Raw genomic sequence first — 22,081 nt, 5'->3', positions numbered from 1 at the left:
AAGCAACTAACTTTACTTCTCTTTTACGAGAAAAACAGCGACTGCACACACGTCTACACTGATGGATCAACTACATCAACCAGTTTCAGTGGCGCTGTAGTTATACAAGCAATGAGAATAACCAAGCGGTTAAAGACTTCCCATGTCACTATACGTCCAAGGGATAAATGCTGAAAGTCCTAGAATATGGGCAGTCTACTGCGATTCAAGGCCGGCCTTGCAATGTGTGCAGTCGTTTCTCCGACATGGAACTCACGATCAGCTCACGTGCGAAATCGCGGAACTTGTGCATCACTTAAGAGAAAAAGGCCATGATATCTCTTTTCAGTGGATACCAGGTCATTGCGGTATCATTGGAAATGATGACGCCGATAAGGCAGCTCGGACGTCAAACCAAGAAGACCACTGCGTCCCCATTCCTCTCTCAAGGACCGACGCCGCTAGGCAACTTGGCATTCTAGCACGCACGATCTCCTTAGCAGAGTGGAATACCGTACATACAAGGCGCACAAGACTGCACAGACTAAACCCATCACTTGAACTCAGACCTCCAGCCGGTCTGCACCGAGCTGAAGCGTCTCTTCTGTGTCGGTTATGGCTTGGAGTTGCCTTCACGAATGCCTACTCAGCACTAATTGGAATGGCTGATAGTCCTGCATGTGATGTTTGCGGATGCGAGAAGAACATTGATCACTTATTGCGCCATTGTCCTCAATTTCAAGCACAAAGACAATCTTTGTCCAACACATTGAGGAAACTAGGTGATCGTCCTCTGAGTGAACAGACAATACTAGAGCACCGTCCCAACCGATCATCGGCTCAGAAAGCAGTGAAGGCACTTTTGTGTTTTCTCAGAACTTCTGGTTTGAGCGAGTAGCTTTAACTCAAGTGCTGTCCGTACACGTATCTGTACCTTCTCTCTCCCTTCTCTCTCTTCCCCTTCTCCCATCCCCCAGCGTAGGGTAGCCAACCAGACTATTGACTGGTTAACATCCCTGCCTTCCTGTATTCCTCTCTCTCTCTCTATTTCTACTTTACTTGTGGAATCATGCAAATCATGCTCGCTGCCTATTCTTAGTGGGCCTGACGTCGTCAAAGGTGGTGGGCGTTAGTTTGCATCTCTGCCTTGCTGCCTGAGTCTCTTCACTTTATTTCTAGAATCTACGTGTCGAATGCAGGGGCGCCATAGCTGGACAAGCGTCAAATGTCTGCAAGAAATTCCACACTTGTAATCCTTATAAGTCCTTATTAGCACAGGTTTAAATTTCATGGATAATACCTACTTTGACAACGTAAGCTCTCTCAGATGCGACCACTCCCACTCGGATCGACAAACTTACCCACCGAGCTATGCCGCCATGCGATAGGCTAAATTTAGCTCCGATTGCGTCATGCGTGGCGCGACAACGGCGATATTTGTGCGTGCAACCCATGCATGATCGAGTGATTGCTCCTTTCCAATACACAAAGAGAAGTAAGGCGCCTGTGTAGTACGCTTGCAAAGACATAAGCGATAATAGTTTTACGCATTTTCCTTACATGCGGTTTTAGCAAGCGACCCCCGATGCTGACTGAACTCAAAGATGTCTCACGTGAACAAATACACGTATTTTGCTCATAAGCCCTCCTGTTAGTGTCTGAGATGTCTGTTGTGTCTGCCAAACAGTGCACGTAAATGTCGATTGCATCCCAACAACAAGCTTACGTGAAAATTCTATTCGGCGGCTGAACAGCAAAAGTGTCAGCAAGAGTTGTTCTTATTAATCTGACTTGCATGCTGTAACAGCAGTCAGTGCCTTATTTAATAATGCACAGATCAATATTTCAATAGTGGCAGCGTTTGAACTCAATAAAAGGCCCATTTGCTGACGTTTAGATAGTAATAAGACGTCAGGTAGCTGTTCTGACAGGCTCACGTATAGGCTATCCACACAAGTGAATAGGAACCGCGTCACAAAGTCGAACTGCCCCTATATGTTATATGTGAAAGAAATGTTTCTCGAAACTCGGTCCTGTAACTTTTTTCCTATGTGTAACAAATTAAAGCATCGATTTCTCGAACATGGGGGCAGCTCTAGCTTCTTTGGTGGCTGTAGAGTCAGGACTAGCCACGCCCCCCGCAGGGAGACGAGAGATTATATTTGTTTTGATGTTGCCAGCGAAGAATACACTTCTTTCCACTCTGTCATCTTGTCTAGCGCGATCGAAATCATATCGATTTTTCGTCCAGCAGCACTCGCTTGATGTTTTGTATCCCTATATTTTACCAATACTCTTTTTTTATTTGAGCCTCCTTTAACTTAAGAAAGCAAAGGTATACTGATTCAGGACTTATTACTTTTGAAACATTTTTAACCGTGCATCAGCGACTATAATGTCTTTCTGTTTCAGTTCAAATTTTTGTAAGGGGAGGGGAGAGATGTTGTGGACGTCTTCCTCCAAGCAACGTAATACACTCTTAAGCTGATCCAGAACTGAAGTTGAACGAACATTTTATATGCTACAAAGAAGAAATGCACCGCGCAAGGACACATAAGCGCTTTAAGGAATCCAATACAGAGAGAGAAAATTTATTGAGCGAAGGCAGATACGTCGGCCTGAGGTATAAAGCTAGCTTGTTTTGTTGCTCTGCACATTCACCAAGTTTCTTGCTTATATCCGCAGAAGGAGCATTTCGTTCTTTTTTAAATTTTGAAGCAAGTTCGAAGGTTTATAGAATAGATAAAAATATTATTCAGCAACTTCATCGCTAGGTTGAACAGATGTCGTTGATGTGGCTGCTGTAGGCTCGGAAATTGTTCCCGCAGTCTACACCAGCTCATCTTTTTGCCCATCGCATCGATACTTTAAACAGGGCATCATGTCATCATTGGTACCACGAAAACGTTAGCGAGATCATCTGTCAATCTGTTGACGATTGGTGAATAAAGTCTTGCGCATACTGGGCGTGGTAGCTTACCGGCTGTGGCTTTGCTCTTTTGAGCTCAAGGTCGCATGTTCGATCCCGGTGGCGGTGGCCTCATTTTGATAGGGGCGAAATTCAAGAATGCTCGTGCAGATAGATTTCGGTGCACATTATTAAACCCCAAGTGAATGAATTCGGAGTCCGCCACTATGGCGTGTCTATTAACGTTATCGTAGTTTTTGGACGTAAAAGCCAACATTTTTGTGGGGTCTTGGGCAACACGGACGTCTGCAGACATTGTTACTTTAGTCTCGGCCTCTTTTAAAATGCATAAAACCATTTTTCCCACAGTATTTACAACTTTCACTATTATGCAAGAACTGAAGAAAGAAGGCCGTGTATTACATAACTTCTCTTACATAAGACAATTACTTTTTTGACCGGCGTTCGGGCACCGACACTCATAATAGCGATCGCCGTAATAACTAGATCTACAAATCCTGGTTCAACCGTGAACGGCACTGAAGTGATGTTTTGTGAATACCGGCCCCAGATCGGGTTCTATCAGGGCTCTCCACTGCGGAATTACTCGATGGTCTAGGTACTGTTTTCACAATAATATGACGACCTTCAAAGCAACTACGTGTAACTTAAAAAAGAATGGCACATAACTGAACAGCTCACTATAAGGTGATCTACGTTGCTTTCTTTTAACTGACCTCACTCACACATATTAGTGGACGTGTCCCATATATAAAGCTTGAAAGTGTTCGTTGACATGTCTCCGGAATGAAGCTTTAACTCCTTACCTAAATCACTGATTCTAAAAATTTCGTTTAGTGGTCAGCACTGATCAACATTACTAATTTAGGAATGAGAGTAAAAACCGTACTTCCGGACTTTTATTACGGAAAACACACTGTAGCTGTGCACATCCTAACAAAGAGGTTATTTAATCCATTGCCATTTGATTGTTCGTTCATTCTTTAGTTCGCTCGTTCGTTCGTTCGTTCGTTTGCTCGCTCTCTCCTTCGTTTGTTTGTTTGCTTCTTTCTTTCCTTCTTTCCTTCTTTCTACTTGAAGTTGCACCTCGCGGCGTGTTTTGAGGGCAGACTTTCTAGCCGAGGTAAAAAGTATCTGCTTCAAATTCTGAAAATTCAAACTTGCGATTCTGTGATTAACACTCGAAGTAAAATCCGAGTAAAGTTCTGGATTGCTTTTTCAACTCGAAACGCATCAACACGAAGTTGCGCGTCTGCATCGTCACAACCCAGCCGGATGACATATTTAGCACGGAAAGACACGATATTTTGAATAAATTGTGAGATCTAAAGTCAATAGTGCCGTTCGGCCAACCTAACGTGCGTACATTGCTTTTGCACTACTGGGGTAAAGGTGTGCTCCCCTAAAGAAGGAAGGGGCTAGGAGGAGGGGGAGGCTTATTGTCTTTGACATAACTTAGATTCCAGATAAGAACTGAGGTTCGAGAAGAGAAAAACCGATCAAACGCAGCCACATACATTTCCTTCAACGTTCCTGTAATGTCAATATACCTCCGCAAATGTTACACACAACAGCGAAAAGTATACTTGCGGTTGTAACAAGTCCAGCCAGGACCACGCAACACATACCTCCATCTCGGTTGCTTGCACCACATCGGGTCCGTATTTTCGGGAAACTCGGTTCTCATTGGAGGCGATTTTAACACCCTGCCCGCCATGAGGGACGATATAAATGACTCCAAGAGAAGCACGCCGGTCTGCGAGGCTTTCACTGATTCAAATCTTGCTCTTCTGAGTCATTCAGATAGTACACACCTGCTATCAAGGCAACTGCGATACCACGCGCCGAACCTCACGTGGTGGCTTGTCCCGAGTCTCGTACATGGCCGGCCGAACCCGACGCGTGGTGAAGCGACCCTTCACACGTAGTGATTGACATACGTGCCAAATGCATCAGTCAAGTTTATTCAGTAGTCTGTTCATTTGACAATGAGAGAAGGAGATTTTATTCAAACGAAATGTGAAGAATTCGGCCTGGGCAGGTGTCCTCTAGCATGCTACTCTGTACTGGGGAAAATGGAAGGGGAGTGAAGGTATATAGCCATGAATGATGATGAGGAGAAGAGATGAAGTGGATGCGTACGTACATTACACAACAGCTGTGCAAAAGCGGTGCGTCCAGTCTCGTGGCATGCATGAATTTCAATAATAATTCTAGCGCCTGCCTTTCCCTCATAGAGTCAGGCTTAGGGCCGAGAACAGCGCTCTCCATCAGTGGATCTATTAACAAAATGTCGTGTAATACATTTGCAAAATCATCGAGTGAATAAAGCAATTATGCAGAGTTACCGATTGGGAGGAGGTCCGCTGCGATGACAGAAGAACCACGTTCGACGAACGGCCTAGAATAAACAATAAACTTAACCTACGGATCTCACCGGAATGGGTTGTCTTTTATTTACTTTTAATAAACGTTTCTCTCTCTCTCTCTCTCGACACCTCAGGCACTGCCTCCACGCTGCAGGATAGGATAGGAATAACTTTAATAAAGTGCCGGCAAACGACGATTTAACGAGTCGTGACGCTGGCCAAGCGTCGACCCGGGGTTATACTCTACTCTGCACTAGCCCCGTTGGGCCCGTTTGTAGTGGGTCACGAGGCTTGTGCTTTTCGAGCGCACCCCGGGCCTGCTGGACGGCCCATAGTTGTGGGTCCTTGTCTGTAGACTGCAGTGCACTTTGAAGTTCTGGCGGGTAAGTCCTGGAGTTAGCTGCCGTCGGGAACCTGGCACAGTCCCACATGATGTGCCATTGGTCCGCCGGACCCGCTGCACAAACACCACACAGCCCACTCGGATAGAGCTCTGGGTGAAGCACGTGCAGCATTGCGGGGGCGAGGAGTGACGCGGTCTGTATTTGTCTTAGGATTACGGCCTCCTCCCGACTGAGTGCCGGGTGGGGAGGCGGCATTGTCCGTCGAGTTAAGCGGTAACACTTGGTTACTTCGGCATAACTAGTCAATCTGTCCTTGGTTTCGAACCACCACACGGAACGGTCACTCTCGAGGGCGCGGAAGGTAAGCGCTCGCGCCGCCGAATGGGCCGTCTCGTTGTGGTTCGGTGAGGATGCACACTCGCCGGCGTGCGCCGGGAACCACTTGATACGGACGGTGCTGCCGCGGTCTTGAAATTGGAGCTTGCCGATGATGGCGGCCGCCGGCGCGCATATTCGCCCCTTGGCAAAATTGCGCACGGCATTCCTCGAGTCGCTGAGCACGGTGCGACACTCGGCCTCGGTGATCGCCAGAGCGATGGCAACCTCCTCAGTGTCTGTGGCGTTCGTGCACCGCACGCTCGCTGCCGTTGTCTTGGTGCCGTTAGCCGCCGCAACGACCACTGCTGCGAAGCCTTCCCGCTTGTATTCCGCGGCGTCCACATACCGGGCGTGCGGGTCTTGGGCGTGCTGTTCGGTGAGGGCCTTGGCCCGTGCCTGCCGCCGTTCTTGGTTGTATTCTGGGTGCATGTTCTTCGGGATGGGGTCCACGTAAATGTGGGCCCGCGCCTCATCTGTGATCTCGCACGGTTGCCGGCTGGGAGCTTGGGGGTTGTAACCCAGGGACGTCAGTATACTGCGCCCCGTCTTGGTGGTAGAGAGGCGCTCGAATTGCGCGGTGAGCTGCGCTTCGGCTATTTCTTCTAGGGTGTTATGGACGCCGAGCTGCAAGAGCCGAGCCGTACTCGTGGTCTCCATTAAACCCAGCGCCGTCTTGTAAGCCCGTCTGATCAGCGTGTTGATCTTGGTCCTGTCAGTGACGTGCCAATTAAGGTAGGCCGCGACGTAGGCAATGTGACTGATCACGAACGACTGGACAAGGCGCACGAGACTGTCTTCACGCATGCCCGCCCGTCGTGTAGAGACTCGATGTATGAGCCGGATGGCGTCCATTGCCTTGGTGGTAAGCTTGTTGATGGTCTCGTCGTTGCGGCCGCTCTTGTTGAGCAGCAGGCCCAGTACTCTGATCTTGGGCACCTCGGGGATGCGTTGCCCCGATGCAGTCACAATTTTGATGTGATCACACTCCCGAAGAGGAGCGCGCTTCCGTCCCGGTCGAAGCGGTGTGAGGACGAACAGCTCGGATTTGGCGGGCGAGCAGATTAGGCCTGTGCCATCAAGGTGCTGCTCGATGGCGGTAACCGCCGCTTGCAGCTGTTGCTCGATGCTGGCGTCGGTGCCACCGACCGCCCACAGGGTAATGTCGTCGGCGTAGATAGTATGCCGGACGCCGGTCCCCGCTACTGCCCTCGCTACCCCGATCATGACGAGGTTAAAGAGCAACGGCGATATGACCGAACCCTGTGGAGTACCCGTACTGCCGAGCTTGTGTTCGGGGAGCTTGAGGTCTCCGGCGTGCAGTTCTACCGTGCGGTTGGTCAAGAAGTCTAGAATATAATTGTAGCTCGTTACCCCCATGTTGAGTCTTGATACTTGTCCTAATATGGCTGAGTGTTTAACTTTGTCGAATGCACTTTGTAAATCGAGACCCAGAATTACTTTGCTGTCTTGTGTCTTGTTGTCGACGATTTCTTGTTTGAGTTGTAACATGGCATCTTGTGTGCTGAGTCTGCGCCGGAAGCCGATCATCGTGTCAGGATAGAGGCCTTCCTTCTCTAGGTATTCCTGCCACCGGTTGCCGACCACGTGCTCCAGCACCTTGCCCACGCAGGACGTCAGCGAGATGGGACGCAGGTTGCCGATGTCCAGTGGTTTGCCCGGTTTCGGAATCAGGATCGTTCTTGCCGTTTTCCACTGTCGGGGGAGCTTGCCCGAAAGCCAGCATTCATTGAAGTAATCGGTTAGGGCTTCTATCGAAGCGTCGTCCAGGTTGCGTAGCATCTTGTTTGTAACGAGATCTGGGCCGGCTGCTGAGCGGGTGTTGAGCTCGTGCAGCGCTACCCGTACCTCTGATATTGTAATGTCTCGGTCGAGCCACGCGTTGGGCAGCCCCCCGTACGGCGGGTGGGTTTCCGTTGGCGTGTCTGGCAGATACTTGGCTTCCAGGCTCCTGATAACAGCGTCTTTTCCTTGTTGTTGTGTGATGGTGTGCATGAGGCGGGCCAGGCGGTCGCGCTGGTTTGACTTGGTCTTTGTTTCGTCTAGGAGGTGCCGAAATAGATTCCATGTACAACTGCGATGCAATTCCCTGTCAGCTCGGTTGCAGATCTCGTTCCACTGTTGACGGCACAGGAGCCTGCAATGTTGTTCAATGGCCCTATTTAAGTCAGCCACCTTCTTCCTCAATTTGCGATTCAGCCGGTGCTGCTTCCAACGCGCCTGTATCGAACGTTTGGCCTCTATCAGATGGGCCAGGCGGCTGTCCATGATGATGACGTCCTCGTCTGTTTCTATGGTCTTTGTCGCTGAGCGCACTGCATCGCGGAGTTCCACCGTCCAGGTTTCGATCTCTGTGATGTCTTGCGCTGTGGTGAGGCGCCCCTTACGGAATTCGTCCCAGTCCGTCCACTTATGTATAATGGTATTGCTCCGTAATTGGTTGGGTATCGTAATTTCGAGGATGTAGTGGTCACTGCCCAGGTCGACGCCCGTGTTGTGCCATGTTACTTTGCCCGTGTGATCATTTTTTACGAACGTAAGGTCTGGTGTGGTGTCTCGTGCTACGGAGTTGCCGATGCGGGTAGGATGCGTGGGGTCCGTGATTAGCACACATTTGTGGTCCAGGGTATCCTGCAATAAGTCCCGTCCCTTGGCCGTGTCCTTCACATAACCCCACGCTCGATGGGCGGCGTTGAAGTCCCCTCCGATCAGCAACGTGTTGTCTCTGGCTTGGGTGCTGGCTGTGTGTAGTAGGGTCTTGAATTTCTGTGTTTGGTGCTTGGGGTTACTGTAGATGTTGATGATGAACAGGCTACCTTTCCGTTGTTTGCTTGGGATGATTTCGGTGAAGGCGTATTCCACCCTGCTGCGGCCGTGTTTGAGTTGGTGCTCGATGAACGTGAGCCCTTTGCGGACGAACGTGCAGACGCCCCGTCCCTCCCCTTGGCTAACGTGAGCGCGATACCCAGGGAGGGTGGGGGTCACCGTCGTCGTTTCTTGCAGCAGGATAATGTCGGGTTTCTTGTTTACTGTGGTAATATGTTGTTGCAGCACTGCTTTCTTGTTGTTGTAACTGTGACAGTTCCACTGCCAGACCGTAAGGTCTGGTAGCGATGCTATTGTGGATTGGTGTTGGGACATAGTTGTGTCGAGGGTGGGGCTTGCGTCTGTTCTTGGAGGTATGGGTGTTTGGCGAATTCCGCTGAAAAGATGGGGCTGCGGACTATGGGCTTGAGGGTGAGTTCAATGAATTTGAAACGCTCTTGTATGGTGCGGAAGGACGTGGTGATTAGTTCCTCCAGCCGTGCCAGTCGTTGGTCGGTCACGGCAGCGGTGCTGGCGTAGGTGTTGGCGAGCGCTTCAATTTTGGCTTCGAGCTGAGTTTCCAATTGGGTCAGGTCCTTGTTATGTCGTGATGAAGTGCGTGTTCGTTTCTTGGTGGTTGGGTCAGTGATCTTCTCCTCCTGGGGCGCGTTTTGGGTTGTGTCCTTTGATTCTGTGACTTGGTGCGATAGCGTGTCGGAGTTCTGCTCGGGGACAACGGTGGGTGTTGGTTCGGTGCGTGCTCGTTTCTTGGGGGTTGGATCAGTGGTCTTCTCCTCCTGGGGCTCGTCTTGGGTTGTGTCCATTGATTGTATGCCTTGGTGTGGTGGCGTGTCGGTGGCGGGTGTAGGTGTCTCGGGTGACTGAGCTGGCTCTGTCCATGGATGGGCTTGCTGTGCTTGAAGTTCTTTCTTGACCTCGGCTAGCTCTTCGGCAAGCCGGCGCGTGGTTTCTACCAGGGTCGCATTGGTTGCGCGGAGTTGTTCGAGTTCCTTGTAGTAGGGGCTGGTAGTCCACGCCTGCCAGTTGCTCGGTGTGCTTCGGCCACTAGTGGCGCTGTTGGAGCTGGCGCTGCTGCCTTTAACTTCGCCCTTGGCTACGTCGGCCCAGCTGACTTTGTCACGGGAGCGCGATCGCTTTGCGCCGCAGCTGTTCCTGTCCGACGAGTCACGGCCGCGGGATGCGCTACGCGAGGCATGACGGGAAGCGTAACGTGATGCGTGGCGTGAGGCATGGCGCGACGCGCTGCGGGATCCGCCACGGGAAGCGCTGCGCGAGCGGGAGCGTCCTAGGCGTGGAAAGGCGCTTGATTCGAGTGCTTGCTTTCGCTGTTCTTCGGCGTTACGGCGTTCCCACCGCCGTCGCCGCACGACGTACGGAACCTTGTATTTGGCTCTGCAGAGGCGGTCTCCAGTGGGGTGTTCTTCGTCACAGAGCTTGCACTTGGGGACACACTTGTGGCCCTCTCTGGGATTAGAAACACCGCATGAAAGACAAACACGTACGTTTGGTGTGGGGCACACGTCGCGCCTGTGGCCGACCTTCCCGCATACTTTGCACACTTCTATTTGCTTCCTGTAGAGACTGCACGGATAGAGCGTGGATCCATAACGCACATACTTGGGAACCTTGGTACCGTTGAACACAACGATTATTGTAGTCGTGTTCCCGATACGCTTCGCTCCCACGGCGAGGGGGTTGTACTTTGTAACGATCTGCTGCATTATTTCGGCTTCGCTGTCCTCAAGCGCTATGCCCCTGATCACGCCCTTGACTGTGTCCTGGGCGGTCGTTCCGTAAGCGCTCACTTCGTATATTTTGCCTTGGACGTTGATAGCTTGTATTCGAGCATACTTCTTCGCTCGCTCCTCACACGGAGTGCTGAGCACCATAATGTTCTGATGGATATTGGGACACGCCATATCCTCAGCTCGATCTGCCTTCTCAATTCCCGCTGCCGCCATGATGGCAGTAGCCACGCATGCAGCTCCCGCCTTGGAAATCTTAATTTAACGACGATCTTAATTTCTTCCGCAGGCATTGCGGGCATGCGAGCCGCCCGAATAACTGCGGTCCTGACGTTCTTGTGGAATTTAGTCTTCTGCTGAGAGCTCGGAGTATCGGTACGAAAATTCGACTCACCCTGCGTTGCATGCAGGCGTGTTCGGCTCGTGTGCCCACCGTTGTGCAGCAAATAATATCAATAGAAACAACCGACCCTAGATCGCACCTCCTGAAAATCAGGTCGCAGCATTTCGAGGCTGAGTATCTCGTTAGTCGTCACCACTTGCAATACGTGCCCGCGTTTTTGCTAACCGCATCGCAGCGTGCTCTCGGCGCTGTAAAAATCAACTATCGTGACATCAGTGGCGAGAGCGATGTGAGTACCTTGACTCTGATGCAGGAAACAAGAAATTATGGCGCACAGTCCGGGTCCTGGAGCGCGGTGGTAACCACGTAGACCCGTCATCATACATCCGACTAGCGCTATACTATACGTCGGAGAAATTTCTAACCAGGCGGCCGCCAGCTTTTATTCTAAAAGCAACATCCTGCTACCCGCCTTTCAACTGGCTGGACGTGATTAAGCTAGGTAATGGATAGCGGTGGCTGTAGACATAGATAAAGTGTGAGATAATGTACACCACGAGATTATGTTACAAAACATGGAAAGCCTCGGTTTGCCGCTTTAAGTGATTGACATGAATTTGGATCTTTCATTGAAGCCGTCGTGTACCGAGAGGCTTCGTTCTGCCACAATTGTTTAATATTGCCTTAGTGCCTGTATACTGTAAAAGCTGCAAGACATGTCGGACACCTGACTTCTTATTTGTGCTCAAATTGTCACACTGTTGTCACCTCATGGACACCTTGAGCGTTTTCCTCTCTATCATCTTTCTAACCCCTATCCCCCATCCCCAGTGTAGGGTAGCAAAGCGGAGACTCATATCTGGTTAACCTGCCTGCCTTTCCTCTTCATTCTCTCTCTCTCTCTTGTCAAGAACTGAAGAAAGCTCTAGACCTCCTCCACGCATGTAGTACGTTCAGGCTTCTGTACACCAATTGTCGACACAGAGGTCTTCATATATATATACCGCAGTTACTCGTGTAAAGCCCGCACTCGAGTAATACCCACACCCCACTATGCATGGAGTGCGAAAACCTGTAAAAAGTGTCAGTAAGTGCCATGTCCCTACCCGCGTGCTGGTTAATTTCCGCAATTCGATCACTAATACCACGTTGCCTTCTTCCAGTGGAGAGTAGTAACTAGATGTTTTTCTCGCTAACATGTCCGTCTTCTCTTCGGCAGGAGAGGCGTACTGTAATTACACCCCTCCCTTACCGAGCATGTCTGCTCTCGTCCCCACACCCTTTCTTGGGTAGAGGAAGTTTCTGTCCGTCTACGTGAGCTGCAGCAGCCGCTACTCTTGACGTCAATTTCACACAGATACTACGATCTGAAAACGGTGCTGAATGTCGGAAGTCTTCTGCCCTTCGTGTGCAGCAACTACGCATCATCTACTCTGGACATGCCCCGGCCCGAAAACTGTCCGCGAGAAGCCCTCAAGGCTGTTACTTTACGAAGTGACCTACCTGACCGCTAGAAGCGACTGCTAATGGACACACTTCGCATGTTACTATTGCAACAATTGCATGGAACGAGCCCTTAAGCTTCAATATATCGTCATTTCATTCGTAATATTAGCCACGCTACCATCACTGAATGTAGTGATGGCACGTTCTTTAACTAGCGATGAATTTAGAAAGTTCTCGCAAGACATGTCCAGGGGAAAAGCGTAGAGAGAAGGAGGAATACCAATCGATTTAGTCAATGATGCAGGATTTATTAAGCTTGAAAAGGCCCTTTATACGCAATGCCTCACGACCTAAAGTGCACTAGAGAGCTGGAAGAATGTTAACATTATACTAATCCATAAGAAAGGAGATGTTAAACAATTGAAAAATTATAGGCCCATTCGCTTGGTTTCAGTATTGTATGAAATATTCCCCAAGCTAATTTTTAATAGGTTCAGAGCAACAATTCACATCAATAAACCAAGAAAACAGGCTCGCTTCAGGAAGGGGTATTCTACAATAGATCACGTTCATGTCATCAGTCAGATAATTGAGAAATCTGCTTAATACAGTCAAGCTCTTTATATGGCCTTCGATTATAAAAAGGCATTTGATTCAGTAGAGATACCAGCAGTCATGAAGGTATTCCATAATCAAGGAATACAGGAGGCGCACGTTAATTTCTTCGACAATATGTACGAAGTTCCTTAGCTACGTTGCTTCTCCACGCACACACACACACACAATATGAAAATGACCTGTCAAGAAAGGGGTTAGACAAGGACACAGTCTCTCCACTGCTGTTCACTGAATGTTTAGGGGAAGTAGTTAATCTATTATACTGGGAAGGCTTACGTGGAGCGATCAACGGTGAATATATCAACTTTGGTTTGCAGATTACATTGCTCTGTTCGGCAACATTGCTGACGAACTGCAAAAAATGATTGAGGCCCTTAACCGACAAAGTGTAAGAGTAGGATTGGACATTAATATGCAGAAGATAAAAGTAATGTTCAATAGCTTGGCATAGGAACAAGAATTCATGATCGCCAGTAGGAGGCCTTCGTCCCGCAGTGGACGTAAAAATAGGCTGAGGATGAATTTCATTAGCACGTTATGTCACGTGAAACCCATAGCATATAAAATAAAATCCCTAGAAACATTCCTAATCTTATATTAGCTAAAAGATTTGAATATGAGCGTCTTGTGTCGAAGATCGCATGTTCAACGTACATACGTAAGCTGTGGGCTGCGCACTGCTTGAGGAAGGCTGTTGTGTACTTCAAATAGTACTGGGGATGACGCCCCCTACTTTCACCCAGGCAACTTGCGCATAAAATGCACAAATTTGGGTGTTTCTCAGCTTACGTCGCTTCACTTGAGATGCAGTAAAGAACACAGTAGTGTGTACAGGGTGTCCCTGCTCACATGCACCAATCTTGAAAACAAACCAAACAGAAAGGAGACTACATAAATTTGATCTCTATTTTTCTCTTCTATGCTTTCCGCGATTGAAACAACACAACCGGCTAAACAAGCATCTAGTATTTTTTCTAACTGTCTAAAAACTAGCTTTTAAAATAAGTAGAGTTTAACAAATTTTTTATTATTAAATTTACGTAAAATATGTGAATGCGAGGTTTTTAGACTATTCTTCAGGATACCAGTTTCAGTTGCTTTAGCGTGCTATCTTGAACATCTTTCTTTTCCTCTTAAGAAATAGAGCCTGGGAAGTTTCGAAAAAAAAAAGCCGACGTGGCCTCACGCTTTCTCGCAAATGCTGTGCTTCTCCCAAACGTGCTGCGAATGCATTCCGCCCATGCGATGGCCAGTCTCGCTCATGAATGCGACATGTCGCTTTCCTTCGTAATGGCCGCTACATTCGTGACGCAGTTTTGGTTGGCCTGATGCGGCGGATCGATGCTATGCTTCTTGACAACTTGGCTCTGTCAAACTTTCCTGCTCTCATGCTAGAGGCGAAGCTCGTAGCTGGCGGGTGTTTAGCGGCGACACCAAATAAAAGCATTAGAGGACAAATTCAACTCCCTAATCAACATTCTTCGTCGATTTGCTGCAATGAGATGGAGTAGTTCAACCTCTTCCTTACTACGCATTCACTCGGCAATCATTAGACAAAGAATATCATATTTTGCTGCTGTGCTACATAGAATATCCTGTAATCTAGAGGAAACAATTCAAAGATTGCTGGCCAGAAGCCTTCGCATATGTATCGCTGTTTCGCGTGCACCTGCCAGTGCTTTGCCAACCAGCTTTTCATGTAGTTTAGAAGAACTTGTTGTTGGGCGAGTTGGTAGATATTAGCGAACATTGTTTAACTGCGCGAAGAAACGAACCACAAAGACAGCAAGGGACAAGGACGGGCGCAGACTTGCAACTAAAGTTTATTCCACAACGTCCACATATAAGTACACCCCCGACATACACCACTGCGCGTGCGCGAAAAAAGGTAAGATAAAAGAAAAGTAAAACCTTGTATAAGCAAAACGCGACCTACCTACGCTCGTCAATAAACCTCATCTCACTGTTATGTAAATAAACTGAGGTGTCACTGGCACATTCTTGTCCCTTCTTTCTAATATGGTACGCCTCGAGTAGCTCTCTGGCTCGGCTATCTCGGCAGCGGCACAAAATCTTTACTTCCTTCATGATCGGCTTGCACGTGCACGCCAGGCAGTGCACGCCAGCTTTTCATGCACTAAGATTGACGGAAATTTGTCGTCACCTTTTTCGTTTGGCTTTCGCAACGTGCTAATCATCCACTATACCAGCACCTTCAGGATAGAACCTCTGCACGCATACATCAAGAAATACGGCGGTGCAAAAACTCACTGCCTGCTTACGAATACTGGCCTACTTGCGCAACTCATCCCCTATGGCGACTAGTGATTCCAGACACAGTCACTTCAATTCCTGGAGCAGGTCGCAAATGGGATATGTCCATAGTTGCGTTAATGCAGTTAACTTTATCGCATCTTTATGCTAAGTACGTAGATCGCATTCACGTGTATACCGATGGATCATGCTGGAAACAAAGCTCCACATCTGCGTTTTATACCTGCATACTAAGTGAAAAGAGCTTATAAACTTTGCCAGTTTATAACGTCCACAACGGCAGAACCTTACGCAAGACTTTCTGCTTTACGTTACATGTCAGCAGTCAGAACCACTTCGCTGGGTAATTCTGAGTGACTCACAAGCCTCATTGGTGTGCTCAAATGAAATCACTTAACAAAAACAAACAGCACATTGACATACGAAATACAGATGAAATACGCCGTAGCGAAAGATCTACGACACAACATAACTTTCCAGTGGATTACAAGTCACTGTGAAATCATAGGAAATGTAACAGCCGGTCACATGGCACGTGCAGCACATCAAGAGAATGAATTATCACTACATTCTCTAGCAGCGAGTGATGCGCAATGTCTATTGAACAAACTATGCGGTATATTGTCCAAGGAAACTTGGTTCATAAATGATGCGCAGAACTCGCAGTTATATAATATACATCCTGGAATAGAATCCAATATTCCGTTTAAAATTAGTCGATCTAATGAAACAACAGTTCATAGGCTTCTACTAGGCACTGCCTATACTGAAAGCTTCCTGTATAGGATAAGAAAAACTAACAGTGCTACATGCTCATGTGAAGAGGCTGAAGAAGACATAAAACACCTTCTTGTAGACTGTAAAAATCACGATGCTCCCCGCAAGAACCTCTCGAAAAAACTACATGGCTTGGCTCGACGGCCACTGTACCTATGGTATGGTATGATAAAACTTTAATAAAGTCCTGCAGATCGTGAGCCTTCACGAAGCGGGCCGCTCGCACGTGGGAACCGGAAGGCCGAGCCTCTCGGCCGCGTCATGGGCCTGCTGGTGCAGGCCCATGACGGTCCCTTAGCCACACATGTGTGCAGCTAAGGGACCGCCAAAGCCCCGTAAAGATGATTCACACACTATGAATAATCACAGGCGGGCTATAATCTGACTGCCTGTTTTCTGTTTGTGTTCGTTTCCTGTCCAGCTATAGTAAAAATGGGATAACACAAAGGCTCGCCCTAGGAAAGCACGAATGAGGCTCTGCTCGTATAGCACTTCTGAGCATGATGCGGAAGAGGGAGGGATGGAGATGGAAGGCAAAACGTTCCACAGAAAGGTGTTCTTGGGATACATAACGCTTTATGTGAGGCTGTTGCGGTGCAGATATGCAAAGCATTCGCGATGGTTCGCCTCTATAGTATTTGTTTCTTTTCCTCCACAATTCAGCGATGGAACTCACGTCATCATTGGCACGCACATGAACTATCTTGCGCATGTAGCTTCGCGTGCTTGTGTTGCCTTAAGGTATCCTGGTAATGCTCATCGGTCGCGAGGCTTTGATGCTCCACTACGTAGATTTTAAAATTAATTGTTACGCTCTTTTTTAAAAAACACATCCAGCTTTATTCATAATAGTCATCGAACTTCATTGATGAAGAAAGCGTGCCACCTGTATCACACTCGAGGGAAATTTTGTTTTTGATTGCCCCTTATGTAATGAATGAACAAATGAAAAGACAATTTCCACTATTATTTTTCTGCGAAATTTGTCACATGCGTCACCTTTTTCAATTTTCTTGTGCGCAGCTTGGATGCTTGGCTGGTTCATGTGCAAGACGGTGTCGTACCTTCAAGGCGTAGCAGTCAGTGCCTCCATCAACACACTGGTAGCTATATCCATGGACAGGTAAGTGCCCTCGACGGCAGGTACTTGAATAACTATAAAGAGAGCGTGCAAGACATGTATATGCACTTGGTATATAGCGCTGCTCTTCCACGAAATTATGTGTTTGTTATTCTTAGGAAGCAACTAGAATGCAATAGTAATGCGTGCTAACGATCAGTTACGCGATTGCCTAGTGTTCTTGTCTTCCTAATAATTTTTAAGGCGAAAGCCTTTCTCGGCTCATGGTGAAGTTTTTGTCAGCAGACCTGACCGCCGGAGTGTCCGCCGAAGCGTCATCACGCCATATGAAGACAGATTAAAGACAGATTAAACAATGAAAAATTATTGACAGTGACAGTAAGTGAATGATAACCTTACAATAGAGGTTGGTAGAGGGTAATAGTGACCAGTAATGACTAATAATGACTACAAATGACTCTGAAATGACCAATATGTCTAACGATGGCTTGTAATGACCACAATTGATTAGAAATGACTAGAAATATCTAGTAATTAGTAGTAATGACTAAAATGACTTGTAATGACTACTAATAATACGAAAGGACCAATATGTCTAACGACGGCTTGTAATGGGCACGATTAATTACAAATAACTAAGATGCTTAGCAATGACCAGTAATTACTAATAATGACTGAAATGACTTGTAATGACTACTAATGACTACGAAATGACCAACATGGATAACAACGGCGTGTAATGACCACAATTGATTACAAATGACTAAACATGCTTTGTAGTGAGCAGTAATGGCTAAAAGAAAGAAGAGAAAGACGAAGCAAAGAGAAAGAGGCGAATGATAAGAGAAGGGAGAGTAGGCTTTCGTCGTTCATCTCTTAAGAGAGATCTTAAGAGACCCTGTAATTTTTCGAGTGTGTGCATAGCACGAAACTGAAAGCGCAATGTGTTTCGTGCAGAAAATATACGCAGATTCTACAACCAAGAGTGATGTAGACACCATTCAGACAAATATATTCGAAAAGAATGAGAACGTTGCGCGAAAGCCTGCAAGTCAAATCTACGTGGTAACCTGCGTGAAAAACCAGTATGCTTGTGAGGTGTGTAATCCTGCAGTTATTCCTGCCGCCGTCTTTCTAAACGATATACATATTAAGCTGTAGATCAAATGTTGGGAAAATTGTACAGTGACTGTGGGCCTGCAGCACAATACTAGTAGTCGTGAGCAGATGCTAGGAAACCAGGTTCTCGAGCTAATACATCTGGCTGCCAATGGGATGAATATGTAGCTGAAGAAGACGCTTTCAATTTCCGCTTCTGAGAATCCACAAGATTCAGTTCTAGCCGTATCTGCACTATTCATAAAGTGCCTTGTGTAAGCTGTGACGAGATGAATAGATGTGTCGTACATTTTCTCTTAGAGGCTCAATCAACGCGCGACCGTAAAAGTACGGTAGGCGTCTGGAAACCTGGCGGCTGGCATTTTGCAAAAATGGAGCAACCTTACCATACAAAACAAACTAAAGCTGCTCGCTTTTTCGTTATTACATATATCGAACGCATTATTAAAGCGCTGGGGTATGGTAAACAAAAATTTTCGAGACTTTGAGACGCACAGCTGAAAAATAAAGACAGCGCAACAATGTTTGCCCATTAGGGTGCCTCACGAGTCCCGCAACATAAAAAAAAACTGCAACTGTGGACAAAAGTCTGCAAGCGCAGGCACCGTTCGCACAGCTGTAACTGTATATTCGGACTTCATGTTTAAGCGTTCATAGCAGCCTTCCACAATTGGTTTGCAGCTGAAAAGCGTAAAATTAACAACATGATAAAAAAAGCATACAAACTAGCACTAGGTATTCCCATCAGTACGAGCACGGATCTCTTGCTAAGGTTAGGACTCCACAACACACTGGACGAACTCATAGAAGCACAACAAACATCTCAAGCAGAGCGACTAACCAAAACCAAAACGGGACGGCATATACTAAGCAAACTAGGAATGAATTACCACAATTTATACGGGGAAAAGAGGACGATAACGAGAGAAATTCGTGACAAACTCCTAGTACCAAATATACCCAAGAACATGCATCCAGGTTACAACGACGGCAGACGCAAGAGTAGAGCAGAGAAAATTATCCGAAGCTTTGGGTCAGACGACAGAGCAACCTTCGTAGACGCTGCTGAATACCCAGACAGAAATAGCTATGTAGCAGTAATCGTAGATCACACCCAAAAACTCCTTACAAGCGTATCAGTTAATACCAAACATTCCGAGACCGCAGAGGAGGTAGCCATTGCACTAGCATTGGTCTCCACGAATGCTCAGTACATCATTAGTGATTCTCAAGCGGCCATTAGAAATTATGCAAAAGGTAGGATCTCTCCTGAGGCATGGCACATCATCAGAGTCAATGAAGCAAAGTTCTCCAATGCAGAGAAGAACGGCAGGCAATTGCTCTGGTTCCCAGCGCATACGACTTTAGACATTCCCGCAATCAACCTCAACGAGGTAGCACACCGCGAAGCTCGAGGTCTCACTCGCCGAGCTGAGCAAAGAGTGACTTCCATCGGTCAGGAGAACGCGGAGGAGGAAATCTGGAGAGAAAAAGATATATTAACAAGATTTAGCGATATTACCAAATTCTATCAAAATCGGAGGCGAGTATTACCACCGCCTCACACTAAACTGAACAGAGCTGAGTCCGTTACTTGGAGGCGACTACAAACAGAAACTTATACGAGTCCCGTGCAACTAAAAACTTTCTACCCCGATATATACGAGAGCGATATGTGCAAGCTCTGCAAGTCTGTTAGAGCCACCCTTCAACACATGTTGTGGGGTTGTGAAATATACCAAAATAAAATGGCAGTCTCCCCAGAAAATCTACGGGCGCGGTGGTCGGCCGTGCTGCTCAGCTCAGAACTCCAAGACCAACTTTGGGCCGTCCAGCGAGCCAAGGAAGCCGCACGGGAGCAGCAGCTCCCAGTGGCCATCTAGGCGGCCCCAGGCCCGGGCCTCCCAATCGCCGGATTCCAAATAAAGTTATCACATCACACATCACATGTTTAAGCGAGAGTAGCTCTATGGAGATATTAGCGCAGATTATCCTCCTATCATTTTTCCCCTCCTGTCCACTTTTTCCTTGTTATCTCTTCTCTACGATAGCATCACCAGTTCCCCTGTTCGGCAGTATGCATAAGAGAAGTATGTGTAACGTTCAATGCGCCGTCTCTACTGGAAATATTAGACTGCCTGTTGTTACGAGGTAAACATGAAATGACCACGCATTTTGTCGAAAAAAATGTGAGAAACGCGCATCTGGCATTAACATAAGTATCGCAGTGGCAAATAATGCTGGGGTCCCACTTTAGGAGCTGAAAAGGTCATTACTCATGAATAGGTCGGCTACAGCCTATATTCACGAGCCTCATTATACGGAGCACCACCTTCCCCAGTACAGGATAGCAAACTGGATATCTATCTTCCGAATAACCTTCGTGCCTTTCTCATCTCTTTTATCTCTCTCTCTCTCTCTCTTTCTATGCAACGTTGTTCCAGTAAACCTGGAATGAATGTTTCTCAATGAAACAAGTACAAAATAGTCCTGATAGCCTTTCAAGAAATGAAACGACAGACCACTGCTCTGCAAATGTTGCCTTTTAAAGAAAATAATAAAAATGCATGAAATCGGCGGCTCAGCTAATCTTGGGGGATGAAAAATTCCTGAAAGGCCGACGTGAAGCATCAAGATACGCGGCGCGGAGTAGCGAAATCGTCTTAGCAGTGGGCCAAGAGCACCATCGGCAACTCTAAGAAAAACGAAATCTTGAAATTGGGCCCACGCGCCACGATTTCCTTCTGGGCATCTTGTACCTGCCTTCGAATCCACACAATTGGCGCGCCCGCCGAGCGTCGTGTTCTGTGTTCTTCTCTGCGGTGAAACAAAATTCTGTCGCCTCCCTCCATACGTTGAAGACTGTCTGTCGTTCCTCGGCGCCACAACCCTGCTTCTCTGAAATGGTGCTGGCGAAAAATCATTTCAGCGTTGAGAATATTATTTATTTTTATGTTGTACTGGGCGGGGTTTCGGAGTGGAGCACGTCGGTTGCTGGTCGTAGTGGCGAGGATTATATATATATATATATATATATATATATATATATATATACATAGACGACTGTTGCTTTTGTTTCGACTTTGTATCGTTTTATCTTGTGATGAGTCAGTGCGCCGCAATAGCCCAAAAAGCGACTCTTTATCGTGCTCGGCATAAAGTTAACGCAATTTCTTACATTCTGTCCTCGATGTATGCTTGTTGCAAAGTTGTGGGCGCAAACTTCGTGGAAAAAAAAAAAACGAGGAAAGCGGTGTGCATGTCACCACAGCTGAATCCGGATCATCTGTCACTGGCCACCTGTTTCACCCACTGTTCTGCAACCTATTGAGAGGGAGGCGAACTCTCTGCTTCGCGCTGCAGAGCTTCCTAGCATGACAAAGTGCAAAAACTCGACCCAAGGCAGCCAGGAGTTAGGAACACTTATTCGCCGAGTGGCTGTGCTGCATAAGAAATTGTATCCAATAAAATGTCTTTATGCGCCTATAATTCGCGCACTTCATTCCTTAAAAAGGGCGTTTTGCAAGAAAAAGCCATTTTCATTGATGTAATTCACGTCATTACGTCTTTGGCAAAATCACGTTCTCATGCGTCTAACTAAAACATTACAATCTGCGGGCAACAAGGCACTTCTAAAGGCTTATTACACTCAGAAAATAAGACCCTTATACTCTTCCGATACTTACCGAATAAATAAGACGGGAAAAATATATCGCAGCCACATGCTCGTCTCTTTGTTAGTGCGAAAAGGAAAACACCATTGAGCCACTAATTTATAATATGATATTACCGCTAATGGCCCACACTACACCGCACATGACAACGAACGGTAGGC

At 47.3% G+C, this 22,081-nt stretch overlaps 1 protein-coding gene across 1 annotated transcript in view; it reads left to right on the top strand.

The window, feature by feature from the left end:
* Positions 1–22,081, top strand: part of LOC126547102 (neuropeptide SIFamide receptor-like) — a 258,316-nt gene that overhangs the window by 200,168 nt on the left and 36,067 nt on the right. Inside the window, exon 2 of the mRNA XM_050194963.3 lies at positions 17,070–17,169. Within this exon, the coding sequence (XP_050050920.1) occupies positions 17,070–17,169 (100 nt within the window). The remainder of the gene's footprint in view (positions 1–17,069; positions 17,170–22,081) is intronic.

The sequence above is a fragment of the Dermacentor andersoni genome, chromosome 1 (genome assembly GCF_023375885.2).
Source record: "Dermacentor andersoni chromosome 1, qqDerAnde1_hic_scaffold, whole genome shotgun sequence".
Classification (NCBI taxonomy): Eukaryota; Metazoa; Arthropoda; class Arachnida; order Ixodida; family Ixodidae; genus Dermacentor; species Dermacentor andersoni.
The sequence above is the reverse complement of the archived record's forward strand: the minus strand, read 5'-3'. Positions and strand labels throughout refer to the sequence as shown.